Source organism: Vollenhovia emeryi, unplaced genomic scaffold, assembly GCF_000949405.1.
Source record: "Vollenhovia emeryi isolate VEMERY1.0 unplaced genomic scaffold, V.emery_V1.0 DF939180.1, whole genome shotgun sequence".
NCBI classification, from domain to species: Eukaryota; Metazoa; Arthropoda; class Insecta; order Hymenoptera; family Formicidae; genus Vollenhovia; species Vollenhovia emeryi.
Genome location: NW_011967186.1, coordinates 783,305 through 804,642, shown reverse-complemented (window position 1 = coordinate 804,642; position 21,338 = coordinate 783,305). Strand labels below are relative to the sequence as shown.

The 21,338-nt window shown below is 47.7% G+C and overlaps 1 protein-coding gene across 3 annotated transcripts; it reads right to left on the bottom strand.

Moving 5' to 3' along the window:
- Window positions 1-1,323: 1,323 nt before the first annotated feature.
- Window positions 1,324-20,803, bottom strand: LOC105563133 (galactosylgalactosylxylosylprotein 3-beta-glucuronosyltransferase P-like). 3 transcript variants are annotated; one of them, XM_012014458.1, is made up of 6 exons: window positions 20,643-20,803; window positions 5,943-6,012; window positions 4,725-4,927; window positions 2,906-3,320; window positions 2,654-2,811; window positions 1,324-2,400 (listed from the first exon to the last, which is right to left on the bottom strand). In XM_012014458.1, exons 3-6 carry the CDS (start codon window positions 4,914-4,916, stop codon window positions 2,002-2,004), a joined length of 1,164 nt encoding a protein of 387 aa, XP_011869848.1. In that variant the 5' UTR covers window positions 4,917-4,927; window positions 5,943-6,012; window positions 20,643-20,803; the 3' UTR covers window positions 1,324-2,001. The 3 variants fall into 3 exon arrangements, with proteins under 3 accessions (XP_011869848.1, XP_011869849.1, XP_011869847.1); XM_012014459.1 differs by lacking the exon at window positions 20,643-20,803 and adding an exon at window positions 18,911-19,330; XM_012014457.1 differs by lacking the exon at window positions 20,643-20,803 and adding an exon at window positions 12,806-13,948.
- Between the last annotated feature and the right edge of the window lie 535 nt (window positions 20,804-21,338).

The window sequence follows — 21,338 nt, the reverse complement described above, 5'->3', positions numbered from 1 at the left end:
GCAAATTCACAGCCAAAAGTTTTTAACTGCTATTAAGAATATTTATAAATACGCTGTCAATAATTATAAAAAGAGGTTGAAGTTATTTAAATCAGTGACATTAACATCTTTGTTATAATATTCAATAATAGCCAGCCGTTAAAGTATGCATACAACCGATATATATTGAATTTTTAAGATTACTGTATTTTTTGCTGGGAAGGTATATGTAATACATCCTTAAGCCGTAAGAAATTAACCAATCACAGGTGAGAACGAGGGGAATAAATGCCTGTGATTGATTAACTTCTTACGGCTTAAGGCTTACAGCTTACTTAAAGCAAGGTTGTAGACCAACACTAAGTCCCAGTCTACAATAGATGATTTAAGCCCTAAGCCTTAAGAAATTGACCAATCACGAAGTACGAGTAGAATACGCGACTGTGATCGGTCAATTTCTTAAGGCTTAGGGCTTAAGTCGTCTATTTAGATGGACACTAATCGGCATTACGGCGAAGCGAACGGATCGTGTTACTAACGGAAATGAAAGAGCGGCGGCGAGCGCTACTTCGGAATTAAAAGTATCTCCTATTCAGTCAGATGCAGGGCAGGACGCTTGTTTCGGCGAATGCTGCGTACAGGCGTTCCTCGACGTGCGGTCGTTAAATCGATTTTTCGGATTCTCCTTTCGGGAGGCCTGAAAAAATTTATTCGGACTAGCAACGATAACTACGCGCACGCTGCATGTTCAGCGTTCTTTTTTCCATGCTGACTTATGCCGATTTATGCCGAAGGCTAAACAAGCACCAGTCAAAGATATCTCGGGCACTTGAACTTGATATTTGCCAATCGGGAACATCCATCGAGGAAATTTACACACTTCAGTCGGAAATGCTCGCGCAAATGATAATTTCTCTAGCGTAATTGTCGACGAAGCTTAAGATTAAACTTGGATTTTCGTGCTTTGACCTTTAAACATTTATCCTCTCTTTCGAGATCTTTCGAAGCTACGAGGAATCCTTACGGAGGGACTTGCTCTAATTCTTTATCGCGTAATCGTCTACGCTTTGCTAATCGCGTGAACAGGCGGGATAGGATTAAACGACGAGCGTTAAACATTATACTTGGTAATTAGATTAACGAGCAACGTCAGGTTCACCATGGAGAGAGATCGACCGGCGCGAATGCGAGGGGCGCGAAGACGCCTCGAGACATTTCCATTCTTCGACCGGATCGTCTCTGACCTCGCGTCGTATTAGAGCAAGTTTAGGAATGGACTTGTGGAATAGAATGGAATAGAATGAAGAGTCTATCTATAGATTACTCGGGAACGTGTCCCTCAGGTAGAATAAAGTAAAGTTTAAGGAGTTTAACGTTACAGCGAGTGACTCGTTTGCTTTCTTTGGTCGTTGGATCTGCACGATGCGCGTCTTCGCCACTTGCACGCGTTCGAGATACTTGGAAAGCGCATGATTCTCGGCTAATGAACTCCGCTATCCCGCTACATTTATCGATTACCATTATCAATAGGGGATTTAATCTTCCTCTTCGCGTTCACGTCGCCTCGTGTCGCTTCATGCGGCACGCGCGGAAGCGGAAGTGCTAAAAAGCAATGACAAGTAGACGCTTTTGAGCTCTACACGTAAATTTCTATGCACCTTATCGAGTCGTTGCGGTTGTGGCGTTGCCCCGGGAGTCCCACTTAATTCTTTCGTTCGCGAGCCGCGGCTGTCCTTCCTCGGGGCAAGGGCGGACCGTCTCGGGGACGGGCTACATTGTTGCGGATGTGTAAAAGGTGATAAAAAAACGATTCGTTTTACCGGCTATGCTTAAAGGTAACAACGACTTTCCCGCTCTCGCCGCGAGAGAGAGGATAGATATACTTTTAGGCACTGAATCGCACAGTTTTCCGCACCTAGGACTTGCCCCGGAGTGACACCGATGAACTAGTGCGAAGGAGGGGCGGGATTTACACACAAGATTCAGGTTCGTGTCCGCGCGTCTTCGTTGCTCCGGCTGGCATCATACTATCTGCTGCTTGAGCTTCACCAGGTTCGTCGCGCTGTAAAGCTTCATGTCCAGCGGCGCGCTCGGCTCGTTCTTCTTCGTCTGCGTGTGCCAGGCTAGCACCTTGGTGCAATTGTCCGCCAGCAGCTGGGCGTCCCGCGGCTCGAACGGAGCCAGGCTCTTCAGGAAACCATCCTCCTCGTATCCCGCGCGAAACGGCATGGTGGCGTTCGGCCGCTGATGCAGGAAGCTCACGCTCACGGCGAACCCGGCCATGTCCACCGGGAATTTGCGCCCGGCCACCCAGCCGTCGTAGAACCCGGCGAACTTGCTGTTCTTGAGGATCGGCGAGCTCAGCCCGAACTTGGTGCACAGCCCCACCGGGAACATCGACACCGTCTTCGTCTGGCGGATCTGAAAGGCATTTCGGATAAATTGCACCGTTAAATTTGTAGCGACTCAAGCTTGACTCCCACTCAATATGTTGTTACTTTCAACTTATCACGTGTAGTGAAATTAATTGTCTTAACGCACATTGTAGTTAATCCATTTTATGGCCTCTTTCAACCCCACTGTTCAATTACGATAAAATAATGGCATATTGAGTAGGAGCAATGGAGTTAAATTGAACAGCGTAAAAAATATACGCTCTCGCAATCGGTCGTACCTCGTCGAACAGTTCAATATCATAAGTATTGTCGTCGTCGGCGAAGTAGAAGACGCCTCTCGTGGCGTTCGCTCTGATCCACTGCAAGCCGCGATTTCTGTTGGACACCCCACGCGGCTTGGCGCCCTTCTTGAGCTTGTATTTCTCCGGCATTGGAGCTGCGCAAACGTAACGCAAAAGAAAAGTCACGCGTGCCGCACGGACGTCCGCGCTTCCGCGGCGGATTTGTGTATATCTCGGACATTCAATTACCGATTAAATGATCGAACTTCAAGCCCGTCCTCTCTAACAGTTGGGTCACTTGTTTGGTAGCGACGGCGGCGTCCTCGATGACGAGCCAGTGTATGTTTTTCACCAGCATCAACGTGTGGGCCATCCTCGTGAGCTCGGGAATCTGTTCGGGTCTTCGATATGTCGGCGTGATGATGTACAGGGGTTCTTCGGGCGACTCCTCGGAATTCGACGGCGGGGACGACGGGCGGGACGGCGTCACCGCCTTGTGCACCGCCGTCGCCTGGGGTTGCGATTGCGGCGGGGACTTGACATTATTTCTGGAGGCCGCCGAGACGTTTTTGCCTAACTGACTGATAAGTTCCTGCACGAGCATCGAGCTTATTTCCGGGCTCAGGCCGTTCGTGATTTGTACCCTGTACACGGCGTATCGAATCTGCAATAGAGAAACGATAACTTGTCCGACCGGTACCGGGAATTCTCTGACGTCTCGGCGATGATAGTCACTATCGCTACATAGTTATCACGTTGCGCAACTTTTTTTATTTACCATATAATATACCTGCGCAGTGTAGGCTAGCGACAGCGACAATCGTCGCCGAGAGAATTCCGCCAGAGAATGCGGGGAAAAAAGAATTAAGTTGTCAGATCAACTCTTATATACTCAAATTAGCGTTCATCGTTTTTTATATACGCAACAATCTACACTCTTCTTAGAAGCATTTAATAATCTTACATTCCAAGAAAATTACAGTCTTATTTAAGTACTATAGTTGTCACTTCAGGAATACATTATTGACCAGATCATTTTATCATTATAATCTTCGATTGGAAAATATGTTATTTTCTGTCCGACATCGTTTCCTTTCCATTCAAAAAAGTTCTTAAATAACAATGGTATATTTTTCTCCATTGAATTGTACAAAATTGATGCATTCAAGTAAGCTTTTCTTCCTTTAACGCAATGTAATCTCATTTCAAGATTTTCACGTTGAAACTAAACATATTTTCAAAAGAAGAATATTCTTTTTTTTTCTGTGTGCTAGAGAATCCCGGCACAGGGAACGCATCATGGAAATGTTCCAAGTGGATTCCGGTCGGAATAATTTCCGCTTTCCCTGGAAAACACAATAGAAATCTAGGGGCGGCATAGTCGGATCTTATGTTTAAGATCATCTTTAGATACTCCCTAATCAATGAAATGTTCCATGTAGCATCCCGAGGTAACGATCTTGCACACAAGATCTGACTATGAAGTCAAAGGCCGGTATTTATAGTCCGTTCTTGTTTCAACATCACCTTAAGCGATGTTTTCAGATGCTAATACGGCTCTGTGATTGGCCTCTAGCACACTAAAGCTATACTTGAGTTGATCTTAATACGAGAACGGACTATGAATACCGGTCTCGGAAACAATTGAGCAATTGCGATCGGAATCTGTCCCGAAAGTTTCCAAGATAGAGGAAAGTCCTCCGTTATGAAACAGGAGTCTGATATGAGACAGCAGGTTTTCAACGTCCAAATTCAATCGCGAATCTCTTTTCGCAACGATCACACGATCTAACGATCAATTTCCCACTAAACAGATTTCATTCCAAGGGCAATAAATTCATGGAACCAACGGACGACGCCTGTTAATTCAGCAGAAGCTCCGTTATCTCATATTAGGAGCCTATCTCATAGCGGGGGACTTTCCTCTACGTATCCTGGTGTAGACCGTAACGGCAATTGATGACAAATACCTTATCAGATAAGACGCGCTTCGTTTTAATTACGGAAAACACTGCCCCCGATATTGCATTATTGTAAATATCAATCCTTTTTTTTCGTTTTTTTTTACCATTTCCTCGGCGAGCCTCGGGGTTTTGCTATCACCCTCCTCGATCGGCAGATCCCCGGCGTCGTCTGCGGAGGTATCGGCATTGAAGGCCGTTACTTGATCGAAAGTAACGCCGGTGGACAGGTGATATTGATAAAAGACTACGCAGATCCCAATCAAGGCGATCACTCCCATTTTCATGGACGGCTTCATTATACCGATGCCTGGACTCAGAGAAAGAAACGTGTCGAAAGTAACAGCGGGGGGGATAAGAATAATATACAGCCAATAACGATTTCAACGCCCGAGTCGAAAGTTTGGTACTAATCTGACACCTTTAAGGATAATTTATTTAATTCACCTACTTAGCTGATGTACACCTGCATAGACCAGCAGTAACCTACTTTGATGACATTATGTTTTTTTACTCCTCCCGTGAATCTTTAATTCTCAAAATTTACTTTAGCTCCTACTTAAAAGGACCCACTTTAATGCTAAATTGGCAAAAGTAGAAATTTCCGGCACTACCGGTTTTTAAGCAGGAGTAAATTTTGCACTTGCAGTTGGACCTCTTTTTTCCATCTTAGGTCCTACTATATAATAGAATTGAAGGTTCAACGTAGGGCCAAAATTTCGACTCGGGGGGTATAGCGGCGCGATGAAAAAAAGGGTGAGAGAGGGGGGAAGGGGAGAAAATGGATGACTCGATTAAATTTTTTTGAAAACGCGCATTAAGCTATATTTAACGTTTTTAATCTCGTTCGGAGAATGGGAGTGGAAGATGAATCGGGCTGTAGATTAAAAATTTACTACACCTCAACTTCCACCGCCTCGCGCGGCAGGCAGTTACTTTCATGTCCTATTCTCGTATCTCCTCCGGACCGTGAGTTTCCAATTTTAATCTGATTCACGGTTCAATCCCATCCCGGGGAGGGCCGGGCGCCCTCCGCTCGCCGTGCATTAGCGCATATAAATGTATACCGTGAGAATTTTATGCGCGTATAAAATGTAAATTTAACTGTGGACGAAACGAAGATTAACCGCGGGGGGAGAGAGAAAGAGAGATATCCGCGAATTAAAACTCGACGTTCCGCATTGAAATGCATTTCCCGCCGTTCGCATCAAAAGCTCGACGCGCAGATGATCCCGTTTCCCGCGGACGATCTCGAGCGGAAAACGTCGAGTCGCCATAATAGCCCGGCGGGCGCGGGCGGTTGAAACGAAGATGTGCTCACTCACCCGAATGCTACATGTGTCGGCTGCTCCGTCGTTTCCTCTGCCTCTCCTGACTCGCGAGCTGCTTCTTGCCCTGTCATAAAAGTAATTATCTGCCGTAATGTTCGTGCGGTATCGTGCCGCGAGGCGTTTTTACATCTAGAACGGCATGATATACGGCCGCTATAAATTTATTACGCGGGTCTCCTCCGCGAGACGAAAATTCCCGGCGCGGCGCGGCGCGGCGCGGCGCGTCAACGGCAACTTCGGATTATCGTCCGCGATAATTACGGCTAATTGCGACTGTTCACGCGAGCTGAATCATTACAATTCCCCGACGCGTCCGCTTTGCAAACACGCGCGACGGCCGGGCCGATTCTGGCGCGATCGAAGGGACGGTCCTCCCGAGGTTTAATTATTTTCGTGGGTCATGTGGCATTTCCCGGGGGAGGGGACGGGATTCGCTCGGAGGAGGCGAGGGTGGAAGAAGGGGTGGAGGAGGGCGCAGGCGTGTCGACTAAGCCGATAGCGCGGCTCGCCGGAAGAACATCCGTCAGGATCCCGCGGACTTTGCCGATAAAGCGAGAGAGAGCACGCTTAAAGCGAAGGACCGTCGCCGTCGCTAACGAGCGGCGATAACGTTCGAAATTTATCTAACGAACGAGATACGCGAGATATACGCGCATGTTTGCGGCTCTCGCTCTCCCGCGAGACGCGGGAGCCGCGTGAAACCAGGAATCCCGTGGGCAGCGTCGTAAATTCAGCCTGTCCTTCTAATAAAACCCGGCCACCTCACGGCGGCTGGCTCGCGCTCCGCGCGAAAAAGGGAGGAGGAGAGACAGAAGTGCATCAATTGCCCGCGCGCTATTTCTTCTCCCCGATATCAAGCGTGTTAGCCGCGTCTATCATTAATAACCGCCGTCTTCCATCCGACGTATCGCCCCCTCGCGATCTTGCCAGCCTCTTTAGCGCGCCAAGACAATAGACGTAGTTGAACAGCATTCACAGTGTGTGATAACGCGCTGGGAGCTAGGAGCAACCTCATTCAATCCTTATCTCCGTCATTCTTCGGAGGATCCTCTCGGTTAACGCGCCGCAACGTGTTGAATAAATTTTATCCCCGCTCTCTTCTCAACGCCCCCCCCCCCTCCTTTTTTATATTCATCACTTCGTTAAGCGAAGAATGCGACTGCGCGCTCTTTGAGGGCGCCGATAATGACATTCTTTTGAGCGCTACGCGCGACGCGGCCTGGAAATGCTCTCTTCTCTAATTTACTTTCAACGTGTCGCTATCGCGACGTTCTTACGTAAGTCGTGTCATGTGCAGGACGGCCGCTCTAAATTACGCGACACCGAGAATTTAACGCCGTCTCTTCCATATCGCGCGTCACAAACGTACTCCTTTTCGCCCCGCCCGACGACGTCAGCGGCGGAGGAAGAAAATAATAACGCCGATAAGATCTTACCGTCTTTATCTCGCGCGACGCGAGGCGGCGGCATCCCCGTGGCGGGCGGCGGTCGCGGAAAATACGCGGAAAATCGCCGATCAAGGATTCGTGCCGACACCGGCCGTACAGAAATCAATTATCAGCGCGACGCGAGTCCGATCTTGACTTTATTTCCGCAAGTCTAATCCGTGTTCTCTGCGATCAGAAACTTTCTACTTTGTATCGTCAGATCATTACGCTTGAGGAACTTGTCGACAACACCCACAGAAAAGATTTCCGGATCCAATGCTAAATAGAGGTGTTACACTTTGATGTTATTTTTTGGCATTTTTTGGCGTTTTGTTTTTCCAGACTTTGCGTTATTTTGATGTTATTTTTTGCCATCGTGTTGCGTTTTGTTTTTCCGGATTTTGCACTATTTTGACAATGTTTTTGATAATGCCGTGGTCAGAGGTGGGCAGGGCTTCAATAAAACAACTTAGGCCCGGTTTCATCGACGTCGCTTAACTTTAAACTCAGTTTAGTTCGTTCTTTGTCCCGTTCCAACTGTTACTTTATCTAATTATTTCTCGAGATATGTAATTAAATATTACATGATTGAGACACGTAGAACGAGATTTTATCCATTTTTTCCCCCGAGTTGGTTACAGTCGCGGTTGGTAATTCACCTCTTCTTGATAAAAATGGGACTCATCCTGTACAATTATATTTGGGTCCGAAAAATTTCTAAGTCCCGAAGGAGGAAAATTTTTTAACAGTTCCAGCAGTTCTATTGGGAGTTCTGGGTAGCCCCTCAAGAGTTCTAAAGGAAATCCTAATGGCAAAATTAAATATTTCCAATACTTTTAGTGTTATCGCTGATTTCGAGATTTCATTTTGTGAAGTTAGCATCCCCAAGTTTCAAATTTAACTTTTTTAGGTTAATTCGCCAGAACTATTTTTAAAATTGATAAGGAACTCTAGAACTCTTCGGGGTGCATTCAGAACTGAAAAAAAAAATTATTTTTTGAGACATGAGGTGCCAACTTCACAGAGGTCTTACATTTATATGTTACTCTTGTCTCAATATAGTAAGTCAATCTGTTTTAATTCGATAGAGGAGAAGAAGAATTACTGATTTTATCATGATATTGTCTTATTTTTATACTAAATGAGGTTGTGACAAATATAAATGCGTCAAGAATAGTTTTTGTCTCGATAACAGAAATCCTTTCTGAGGGTGTATGTGCGATTGTACATACAAGTTGACCAGCAAACTTGCACAAAGTTCTTAAATATATTTATTGGCTGTAAAGTAGAATGTTTTTAGACGCAAAGTAAATCAGACTGAAGTGGAGTGCGAACGTGACATTTAGAAATGACAATAAAAAGTTTAAATAGATTTTTAAACATGTTAGAATCTCGAAGAAAAAAAAAAGAGACGTCAAGAATTCTCTCCTCTTCACACGTTACACTGGCGCTAACGTGTTTAAAAGTCTATTTAAACTTCGTATTGTCATTTCTAAATGTCACTTCTTCCTCTTTTTCTCTTACTCGAGCTTGTCTGCCGATTTACGGGATAAGGTTTCTAATTTGCTAAAAATTCCTGAAGCACTTGCATCACCGCGCGACTATAAGTGCCTGAAAAATTAAATGGTGAGCTTGTCAACCCACCTGTCAAATTTTATTAAATTCGTTGCGACCTTATTTTAGGTCCTTTTCACGTGAACGATACAAATAAGAAGAAAGCAGGAAAAACTCATAGACCGCACAATAAAAAGTCGCGTGTCGAGATGCTAAAATTTTCTTGTGTTACCAACACAATATTACGTAATATCGACATTTCGTAAAAATTATTTCAACTATTCTAATTTGTAACTATTCGTACAGTTCACTTATCCTGTCTACTTTCATTACCTCACACTTGAGGATAAAAGCGCATCAACATAAATGTGAAGTATAATGTGAACCAATTTAACATTTATAATTTGTCACGAAGTAACACACACACGATGAATGTTATTTTAAAATTTAGAGTGGACTTTTTGTGAAAAATGTTAACATTAACATTTTATTTTTCGCTGTGTGGCAAATTATTGTCGTCGGTGAAATAAAGTGAAAAGGTAAAAATTTGTGCGCAACATCCGAACGTTACCGCGGGTCCGAGTTGAACGTGTCTTTTTAAAAGCGACGCCGGTTACGCGAGAATATGACTCTCGGTCAACCGGCGAAAATGAATCTGAATTGGTAAGTCGAAGTGGCAAGTGCTCGGCGCGTGGCCCAGATGGAAAAAAGCGAATCGTTAAATTTGCCTTGGTAAATTCCGGCTTAGCCAAATGGCGGAAGAAGCGGTGATCGATCGTCGTAATTAAGCGCCGCGGCAAATGCGTCTAATTCAGCGTAACGCGGCTTCCTCGATAAATCACGGAGGCGCCAATAAGGTTTCTTAAACGCGCGTTTAGAAGCACAATCGGCGTGAGTCACGATTCGGTACACATACAGATTTGTAATAAATTTGTAGTGCCCATTAATATAACAGGATTGTACATACGCGTCGGTCATTTGAATTTCAATCGCCCGGGATTGTTTGGCTGCCGCGATTCGCTTACAATGTGCATTGAAACGCGTGTGAAGCTATTCCGAGAAGACCTTCCAGCGTAAGGTGCAAACAAGGTCTTAAAACCTGTACAAAGGTGCAGAACTATAAAAGACAGAAGTTTATCGATTACGCCACCTATACAACTGTAGAGGTTTCGTCATATACTTCTCCTCCCCCTCGTAATATATTCTGGACTAAATCTCGCGTTACATTGTTCCAAACTTGATACAAAAAAAACTATTTTTTTCCTAGCGCGGAGAGCAACGTTTGGAAAAGTAACGTGTCGGTAAAAATTAATTAATTAAATAAAAAGCGCTCGTTCCTCGCGGGATGCGATCTTTCGTCGAGATAATAATCGGATTAACGGGGAAAACAATTTAATATGCATCTGCGTCGGAAATAGTACAAATAACAAATTCCTTTTTCGTGCATCCGACAGACATGCACGCGGCGATCGTCACGCGAGAAATTTCACGATCGATCGGTCTCGCGCGCGGAATTGTTTTCGATTGGTCATCGGTCTTGTCGATTAATAATTGCAATGGCCGTCGTGTGTCCGCCAGAAATTTCGCGTTGTTACGCGAGCTCGGGGGGGGGGGGGAGCTTAAATCACGACTGTGATAGACGCCATCGCGCCGCGGGGATTCGCATAAATTACTAATTAGAATGCCGGGAAACGAGTGGCCCGGGCTCGGGGGATTCTTCTTGCCTCGGCTCCCCGCGTCGCGCTCGCGCGAGAATTTCACGGCTGATCGGCCGGCACTAACTAACTGTGCCGCCAGGATAATCTAGATAGGATCGTTAGTCTCTAATCTAAATCAGTTTGCAAATCGGTGCGGCATCAACGAGGCAATTTACCTCGTCTGATTTAATCAGAGACGCGTACCGCGTTATTGAACGTACACGCCACATACATGTGCAAAAACGTATACGTCAGACTGGCGTGCACAAAAAGTCGTGACGTTTGTAGGCCGAGGGATTTGCGTTTCGAATCAGTTCGGTAATCCCTGCCTTGCCGTTTCGTGCATAGGTTCTGTCCTGCTGTTAACAATAAGATCGCGGAGAACCGGCCGTTCTCCCGCGCGCGCCATTAACGAGAAACGAGCCTAATCGGCAAGTCCCTCCCTCGCGAATCCAAGTCGCGATTATTATGCGGCTGGGAGTTTTCCTTCTTCTCTTTTTTTTTGCCCTGTTTAAGGTACGTACACGCGGCCGAGAAGCAACGAGATTGCGCTCGCGTATCCCAAGTAGAAACGCCGCGATATCGCCAGACCGCGCCAACTCGGTCGGAACTTTTATATATCGCGGCACTTGCCGCGGAGACGTCGCCACGGAGGCACCTCCACCCCGACACACGTCGCACCAACTCCGATTAATTAAATCTCCTCGCTTTAGGTGGCGACGAGGCGAGCTAACCGAAATTTTAACGGCTTCGACAGCAACGCGAACGTTCATTATCGAGTTAATGCCCCGCGCTCTCGCAGCCAAGCCTCGTTTGCATCGCACGCCAGAAAACTGACTTTATCTACGCGACGAGAATTTTCTCTCAAAATTCGCGAAAATCGTGTAATCGTGCGACAACGTGGCGTCTCGGGCAATTTTAGGCGAGTTTTTTTTCAATTTTCCCCACACACTTTACCAGCGAAATGCGGAGCTTGGTATCTTGATTTTTTTTCGTCAAAAATACAAATACAAGTTATATTGAATTCCTTCGATTTAGATGTAGATACAAGATGCTGAAGTATTTTTCCGGACAAAGATACACATGGCGTCTGACTGAACGCATTCAGTCATTTCAATAACTTTTTGTCAGTGTAGTTGCGTTTCTAGTTTTCTTTTACATTTGTTCAAATCCTTGTTCTATATCACACTTCAGCAGGTAGACTTTGTAACAACAACCTTGTTGGTGCCCCACTTGTGCTTCGATCTTTTATATTACTTTTTCTTTCAATTAAATTAAATTAAATTAATTTATTTAAAAGCCCAGATACCATCTGCATCTGTAACTATGTCTGTAATTTAATTTGTTGCAAAAGAGCCAGGAGAAATATTTCTTGATTCAACCGTTTTTATTTCTCAGTGTAGATCTTTAAAAAACAAAGGTACCAAGCTCTGGTGAAATGTATAGTAAAATTTGAAAAAAAAGTCGCAAAGTTCGTGGAAATTCCACGTTGTCCCACGATTACATGGTTTTCAGGGTAAATTTGAAAAGAAAATTCTCGCCCCGTGTACCTTCCTGCTCGGGTCTGACGCGTGTATTTAGGCGTGCGCATATTACGCGCTTATCGCGGTGTCCGCAATTTTATTCCCGCCGTTTTATTTATGTCTCACGTATCTCGCGAATCTCCTCGGGCTGTCGGCGGCAACTTCGCACGCGCGAAAATATACATTTTTGCACGCGCGGAATCGGTTTTCCGCTAAATGCTGAACACGCTCGTTTCACATCGAGACCGCGGCCGCCATTTACGTGCCCTCAATAGTCTAATAACACGCGTGTTTATCGTTATCGAGTATTCCTTAATGTCCTCGGTATTTAAGATAATGGATATACCATAAGTGCCCGTAATGCGCATAACTGCAGTCCTTAAGGCCGCATCAGACTAGCAATTGCCAACTCGGCGTGGATTGGCGATTGACGATCGTCCTCTAGCCAATGAGAGTCGATTAAGCGCCGGCCGCTTCGCTCTCATTGGCCAGAAGACAATCGCCAATCCCAATCATTGGATTTGCGCGTCGACAATTGCTAGTCTGATTCGGTGGCGTTAGAAGAACCGATTTCCAAATTTTTGCATTTCGGCGCGTAATCGCGCGCGCGCGCGCATGACAGTCAAGTTATTTGTTCAACGTGCAACAATACCAACCGGGCGCGACTCGGCGGAAACCAGAGCGCGATAAACGCGCCGAATAATCGCAGCTTCCTCAACCAGAGGCACTTATCACTTGTGGGCTTCCGCGTGGAGTCAGACGAATTAACGCGCTCATCGTCGCGCCGCGAATCAATTCCTCGCCGATCCGACCGGCGCGTCCTAATTGCCCGCCGCCGAAAGAGGAGCGCTCCGTTCTCGGAGCCGGTCCCCGCGGGGCATCAATCAGGCCGCTTCTCCGCCTCGCTGGCACTTGACCCAGTTGACCCACGGGAGATTTCGCGGAATCGGACGGCGCGGTCGAAACGCGCATCTCGAACACGAGAGTTTCGCGGTCTCACCGGTGCCGTCCCATCGGAGTCGCGCGACGGAGCCGACGACGACGAGAACGAGGCCGACGGAGCCGGGGCCGAGGACGGCGAAACGCGGCGACGCAATCGCGGCCGGCTCGACACTGAAACGTTTCCTCCGCTTCGCGTTTCCTCCTACTCGCGTGGCCGTTTCTGCAACGTCGTTCGTATACGTGCCCCACCACCGCCGATCGAAGGACCGCGGCCGATCGTCGCGCGAGAGAAAGAGAGAGACGCGTGTCCCACGTGTGCGTGCTGCGCACGGTCCACGGATCAGATCACGTGGCAGAATCTATTAGCAGATTGCGGTAATTCGGCGCTCGGTAGCGGCGCAGTGGCGCGTTTTCAGGCCGGCGAGCGTTTAACCCGCGCCGCGGCGACGCCGATTTTTCACCTCGCGAGAGAACCGCGCGCGATATAATCGGGATAAGTGTGCGAGCGTCGTTTCTAATTGTAGAGATTTGGAGCGCGCGGCGGGAAAAGAGTCCGAGCGACGCGGCACGTTGGACGGATTTCGCGATCTTCCCCGTGTGTCGCGTACGATATTTATATCCGGTCACCGTGGCGCGGCCTCGTAAAATTACAGATAACACGCGCGTTACTCCCGCGCCCGTACACGAACCGCGGGACGTTTCCGAGCGCGCGAGTGTTTCACAATGGAATCCCCCAGATCGAAGCCGGACAACTTTGGACAACTTTACGAATAATACATTCGACCCGCCCCGCGTATCGGCGCCGCCGATCTTCCCGGCGCGCACGGTTGGCCCCCTCAAAAATACGCCGCCTACGTCGCGGCCCTTAATATTGGAAGTATGTCAAACAACGACGGCGCATGAATATTTTACATTCAGGAATTTTATTCTAGGAATTATTATCCGTCGACGTGTGTTTCTGTAAAAGTTAGATCGGGGAATACGGCCACTAATGCCCCTCGGGCACATCCGTAAAAATAGAGTTTGAAAGTATTTCAAGATCCCACGGCGGTGGTGCCGTCGAGCTTTTTATCGGCTCTGTCAAACGTATATACGTATCGCTTACGTCCGCGCCGGTCGCCGCGAATCGGACGAATAGGAACAGCCCCTGTCTTCATTTTATCAGAGCAAGCTTTACCCCTCCACCCCGATGTAAAGCTCGCCCCGACGTTCCCTTTGCCCGAAGGACATGAAATATTACGCGCGAGAAGCTAAAGTCCTCCTCCTGCACATACGTCGAGTCGCCGAGGTTCGTGCGTGCCGTGTTTCTCGCGTCGTTAAAAACGCATTGTCAGCGGTCTCGTTAAGTGCGGGATATCGCGCGGCACGAGGCCGCAATTTTCGTCGCGGCTGAAACGCGATTAGATACCGCGCGGTTAATCTGCCGGAATCGCGCGAGCCAGGGGAAAAAAACGAAAGAAAAACATTGAAATTAATTCCCCGCGCGTTATTAATCTTCCAATTAGCCTGCGCCGTGAACGCGCGTCCGTGTCGCGGCAAATATGTATATCCCACCCGTTTTGCGTTACGACGTTATCGGATAACGTTGTAACTTGCATTCGCCGTGCCTCGGAAGCTTACGCCAGCGGCGAAAATGATACGATACCGTGGCATGGCGGCACGTGCTCGCGATCGCCGACATACGAGAGAGAGAGAGAGAGAGAGAGAGAGAAAGGGGGGAGGGAGCGACCGCACACAATGTATACCTAGTTGTATAATGATCAATAACACGAGGCAGAAATGAGGCAGCGGTCGATGGTGAAGGACGATGAGAGACCGTTCCCGAATAGATAAGACGGCGAGTTATCGCGCGACGGGCAATCGAATCCGGTCCTCACCTGGTGTGACCCGAATAGGTAATTAGGCCCGTGAAATCGCCTCTGTTTACCAATCGATCGCGATCGATCGGTTAAATATTGGCCGGCCCGCCGCAAAGCGTAACCCGAGACGCGGCGGTTTAATTTCATTAAAATTTCCGGTATTACGGCTCGAGCTCAAGTGGCTGGCAAATACCTGATAGCGTATCAAACGTGCACGCTGCGGCACTGCGCGCATAGATATAGGTTTGCGTGCGGAGCGGGTGCTAACGAACGTGGAAGGTACACCGAGAGACCCATTTTGTCGAGTGAAACGGAACAATTTCATTGAATCATTTTGCTGACTGAACATGTAATTCGGTTGTACAAAACAAAAAGTATATTGCTGAAAAGAAGTCAAGTGTTACAACAGCTAAATAGTTTGTTTCCACGAGTTGTTTATCTGAACATAATTTATGGTTGAGATAACAAATTCGTCCGTCTCGAAGTACGGTATTCCGCCACTAGATGGCCGCCGAACTCGTAAGTGATATAACCGCACATCGTACGAAGTTTGATAATAATATGAATTTGCTGTTTATTGCAAAACTAGGTGTGGATGTGCAGCACCGTTTTGCAATAACACCTCGACAAAGGGATACGCATCAAAATAATCAAAATCAATCACGATAACCTGTCGTTTGTAAAACTATAAAAGTGGCGTAAAATTATCAATTCAAAATTCAGTGGGAAAATCATAAACATGGCGATCCAATCAGAGGCTGGACACCGCATGTCCAAACTCTGATTAGAGGGTCTCCACTTGTAAGTGAGATCACGATAGCCCGGCTATGTATAATGTACCCCGTCACCGGCCGGGACGGTTCTTTCGCGACAATCAGCAGAATAAACGAAACTGCACTGAGAGACCCGTTTTGTTGAATGAAACGAAAGAATTTGATTGAATCATTTCGTTGACTGATCCGTTTAGTTGAATATTATAAAAGGATTCTGCACATGTTCACTCAACCGAATTTGTGTGTCGATATAACAAAATTTTCTAACTAAATTTTTTTTGTTGTATCAACCGAAAGATTCGTTTGCTCATATCCAAATCAGAAATTTAGTTGGGTCAACTACATTTTGTTTCATTCAACAAAATCGGTCTCTCAGCGTATAATCGAAATATCAGACTACGTCTCTTTAGACTGCGCTCGTCGGATAATCGTCCGAGGGGAGGTTTTCGACGCCAGTTGGCTTCGAGCGCGACGCATCGTCGACGCCTCCCCAAGTACGTAGCTATACACCAGCGGCTATAGAGCCGGGAGCTTCCGATCCGAATAAAAATCGCGCGAATGTAACGCGACATTTCAATACTACCTAGGCCGGTTCTTTTTCCTCGGGTAATCCCCCACTAGATAAACAATGATCGCGCCGCAGACGACGAGAGGGGGGAGGAGGATACAGCGCGGGAAGTTTGATCGATTCGTATTCAAGCCGGACGAATTTCGGGACGGATATTTGCGCAAGCTAAACCTACCCCTTCCTCTACCCGGGTTTCCGCATTCGCTTTCCGAGCACGTTGCCGGCCCAGACGAGATTCTCGGGGGCGCAATCTCGCGAGGTCGCGTAGTTTGTAACGCAACTTTCGGGCATCGGAGGGGGCGAGTAATAAGAACAAGTCCCTTCCCGCCGAACGGCGTGCACCCTATGTAGCCTCCTGTGGCGCCCTTTGATTTGGAGGGCACATGGCCACCCTGCACGCTGGTCGATAACCACCGCTCGGCAGACACCATGTGATTCTCTTTCCCTCTCTCTCTTTCGGTTTTGATACCCCTTTACCTTCCCTCGATACCTCTTACCTATAGCCGCCCATGGGCGTCGGCAGAGTTTTTCGCGCGAGCGACAAGATAATGATAGTAATAGTCAGGGTTGTGCCGTAAATTTCGAGATTGCATCTGCATAGGTTGTTCGCGTTGCGTGCTTTTCATGTAGACAATATGAGCCGTGTAAATTATTGTAAATTGATTTTTTTTTCAACCGCATTTTCACAAACGGTCCTGAAAAAGTATAACAGGTTTTGGGCTTTCGAATCAGATGCGCTTCAGTCGTTATTTATTAATTAATTAACGGTACAAAAAGATGAATTACTCAATATAGAAATATTGTTATTTACGTGATCTGATCTGTTAATTTCTGCGGCGTGCTAAAAAATTGTGCCCACGCTGAATAATAGTAGCTGCAAGTAAAATCGCAAACAAAACACAAATTCCCGATATTCCTGATGAAATATGATGTTCGATGATCTGTGGATTATTCATTCATTGTTTACATGACACATAATTTGCATTGTATACGTGTACAATAGGTTATTATACGCATAACCGCCCAATCCTGATAACAGTGTTGACCACAACAATTAGTCACTTCTGATGAAAGAAAGAGCGAATGCGATAACGATACGTGATTACATGATTGTCATCTATTGTAGATATCTATTACATTTTCACCTTTCCACATGATCTTTTATCGCGTACAGCGTCAAATCAGATAGTGTCAATTGTTCATGTTGAAATATTGATGCAATGACGACAAATAACAAATTTGATGTCATATTGACTCCACTTTGACTAGATCGTTTTCACTGGGTGGTTTTCTAATTGTCTTTTGTTAAGGCTCGAGGACACGGAAAGACAAACTTGTCTCTGCTCAAATCTAGTACAAGCAGTCACGTATATAACTGTAGGTATACAGGGTGGTGAATCCTGAAATAGTTAGTCAAAATCAGGGATTGGATTAGGCTCGTTATAAGGATGAAAAAAGTTCCCAGAAACGTTAGTCCAGAAACGTATCCTTCAGCAGTTACGATTCATTTAATTATCAATCTCGAAGAATAAATACATTAAAAATTTCGTACTTACTGTAATTTGTGCTTTTTTTAATTAATGTGTTCGAGAAGTAGCTTAATCGAGTGATCTGTTGTCACAATTGAAATCTGCTACTATTGTTCGGACACGGGAACAATACCTGAAAATTCAAAACACAGCAATCTCGAAATACGCCAGGAACCTAGGAGCGTGTTAGACAGTCAATGGTTAGATGAAAGCACGTGTTTTCGTTAACAGTGGACATTTTTAACAATATAGAAATGAATATCCGCTATCTTATATTTCAATTGTAACAGCTTTGTTTTTTTTTAAATATATATTACATTGTCAACTTTTATGCTCGTAAAAATTGGCCTCTTTTGTTTACTTGTTGTTAAATATAACACGAGCGGAATTATTATTTGTAATAAAAATGAAGTTTTTTCCTTTCATAGCCTCCCATTCTTTTGTATCAGGTATTAATAATTGAATGAGTCGTAACCCCTGCGGAATGCGGTTTTGGACTAACGTTTAATGGGAACTTTTTCCAACCATACGACGAACCCAATCCAACCCCTGAGGTTGGCCAACTATTTCGGGACCACCCTGTATAATCGTGCACGTAACTCGAGCAATTAAATCACGAGTCGTACAAAGGAGGGACGATTAGGGGTAGTAATAATTAAGTAAAACGTGAAATAACGGTGAGCGCGAGGCGGCAATTCACCGAAGAAAACGAGGGTAATGGGAGGAGCGGATGTCGGCGCGTTGGGTTACTTGAATGGGAGAAACTTCGGCGTGCTTGAATAGGAGGAACTTGGTTTAAACACGTTTTAATGCACGTTATCGATTAGGGCACCTGTGGTCTGCCTAACAAAATAGCGTCTTTTTAATGAAAACTTTTCTCGGTCCCTCGCCTCGAGCGAGCCGGGGAGGATCGCAAGGTTGCATCCCCTTGGATTCCGCTCACGGCGCCCATGTGTCTCCTTTCCTTACCTCCCCGGCTCCTCCCCTTGTCCGTCCCCGTGTCTCTCTCTCTATCTCTCTTTCACTGCCATTCTCCATCCATTTCCGCCCGTCCCACCTCCGTCGTCATATTGATCGTGACTTATAATACCAACGTATGATGTATAATGTTGTAAATCGGGTATCTCGCCTGCCATCTCTCCCTTTGGACAGGGGCCTTTCGTGACTGATCTCGCGGAGGGACGCGATGTCGAGATTACGTGGGATTATCAATAAGGAACAGTTGGCATGGTGCCCGGAAACGTGTGCTCGGATAAGCCAAGCTCGCGATCGATCAAGGTCGTGGTCGATCGCATCTATCCGGCGGAAACGTTCGATCCGCACGTCGCCGCTGCGTTTTTTCCCTCGCGTTGTTATCTCTTCTACAAAAGCGGAAGAGAAAAAAAGTACCGATAAACGGTATTGGATCGCGTCGAACGATATCGAGGCGTGCCTTTTTTTTCCCCCCCGAAGCAAAGGTCCGATTGGTAGTGATGGAACACGTTGTTATTTACTCCGTACACGATGGCTCATGCGTAGCTATATCGCGCGTATTTTTGTTATCCTGCTCGCCCGGCTCGATCTAATTGTCCTTCGATCGCGCCGGAATAGGCGAGCTCGCTCTTACGTAATGTCTTGCAATTTCCTCGGGGAATTCCTCCTCCAGACCTTGGCGACCTACCGCTCGTCGCAAACGAGGGGCGATCAATCTCTACTTTTCGCTAATTACGACCGTGGAAAGAGAGATCTCGCTCAACTCCCCGTCCATCTGTCCCCGATAAATCTTCGGCCCGGGTGAACCGAATCGTCACGTTGGACGATTTATGCGCCCTCCACCCCCCCCCCCCCCATCCCCTCCGCCTCCCTCGCCCGCTTGCGACATTTTCTGGCCAACGTCCTTACCGGCGCTCTCCGGGGCTCCTCGATAAGTTAAGCCGGCTAAATACATTTCCACTTCCTTTATTGACCTTCCGGTATCACCCGCTCCCGGTGGCAACCCCACTCTCAGTAATCGGCACCACGTAAAGGTAGCGCTACGGTCGCGGTCGAAGACCATTCACCACCGCAAGTGGATTTGGATGGGATATTAAGGGCACCGAGAACCTTGGCTACCGGACGCGATCGAGCGTACGCCAACTGTCGGGCCTCCGGTTGGTCCTCGTATCCGGGCCCGATCACCCCCGGGGCTACGCAGGTATCCAGCCCAAACGGTTCGCTCCCGAGAACTGCGTTGAGGTTAAGCCATCGGATCGGGTCATTAATCCAGATTAATCCCGGCAATCCGTCACTGTAGTCAACCTTGGAACGCGAGACGTTCGCGCGCTTCCGTCTACTACCCTTAACGACGCTGGACCCTCTTCGCGTGGGGCCCAGCGCGACGAGATACGGAGTTTCCGCCTGAATCAACCCCCGAAACGCCGCTAAATACGATCGCACGAGTCTCGGGATTCAAACGTTGAACGTACGCGGGCCCAGGGTACGATCCGTCGTTCGGCGAGACGTGAATGCCCTGCTCTGTCCATCGCGCGCGTTAATCGCGAGCAGATGTTCCTCGATCCGCGGGTCGCGTTCAATTCGCTCGCAGGTCAGATGGCACGCACCCCCGTGCGCGCGTAGCAAGACCGCGGGATCCTACGACGTCGGCCCCGCGGGTCCGGGCTCGCGCGGATCGCGGACTCGCGTTTTCCGGCGAGGGAAAAAAAATGGTGCGTCGCGAGGAGGAGCACTTTCGGTCGACGGGGGATTCTCGGGCTCGCTAAGAGGGTGAACTCTCAGGCCGCGTGAGGAGTCGTCGCCCCGCGACTTCCCGCGCCCTGACTACGGCGGTACATTGCGGTACTCACCATAGTAACGAGGGTGAGCGCTCGCCGTCCACCTTTCGCCGCCGGGACAGCCGTCGATCGGCAATCGCGACAGCCACCACACTGCGAAGGGAAGCGCGCTGCTGGGTGAACGCTGCTGCTATCGCTACTGCTGCCGCTGCTGCTGCTGCTGCTACTGCTGTCACGGCCGCCGCTGCTTCTGCTGCTGCTGTTGCTGGTGCGTCCGGAAAAAGCGGGAGGGGGCAAATCCACCGTCGCTCCATGCTGCGGCACGCGAATTCGCGCATGTACCCTGGGTGGCGAGAAGGCGCCGCGCCGCACAGCCGGCTAGATATATGTAGTCGCGTACACACGCACACACGATCGCGCAAGCCCGACATTTCGGCCGGCCCGTTCACCACGGCTGGCTGATCGAAAGAGCTGCTCCTGACCCTTCGTCCGCGCTTACGGACGCTCTCTCTGCCTTATCCCTTTCAGCCCCGTGCACGCGGGGTGTTCCATTAGAGACGGAGAGCTCCGCGCTAATCCTCCCCGCATCGCTTTGAGATCCCGTGGGGGCGCGCGCGCGCGCGAACGCAATTAGAAAACGGTATTCTTGAGATCGCCGCGAGATTCCCGGATCGGAGGGAGCGAGAAAAGTACTGAAATTAATTGCGTGACCCCGAGACATGTATATTCGTTGTCTCGTATTGGTTTTCCCTTGGGTTTTCCGATAGG

Bases quoted from the DNA above. Each gene is read 5' to 3' on its own strand.
- LOC105563133 (XM_012014458.1), bottom strand. From the start codon at position 4,916: ATGAAGCCGTCCATGAAAATGGGAGTGATCGCCTTGATTGGGATCTGC. The intron at 3,321-4,724 runs GTAAAAAAAAAC...TCTCTATTGCAG, and splicing joins CGAGGCTCGCCGAGGAAATG to ATTCGATACGCCGTGTACAG. The intron at 2,401-2,653 runs GTACGACCGATT...AATGCCTTTCAG, and splicing joins ATATTGAACTGTTCGACGAG to ATCCGCCAGACGAAGACGGT.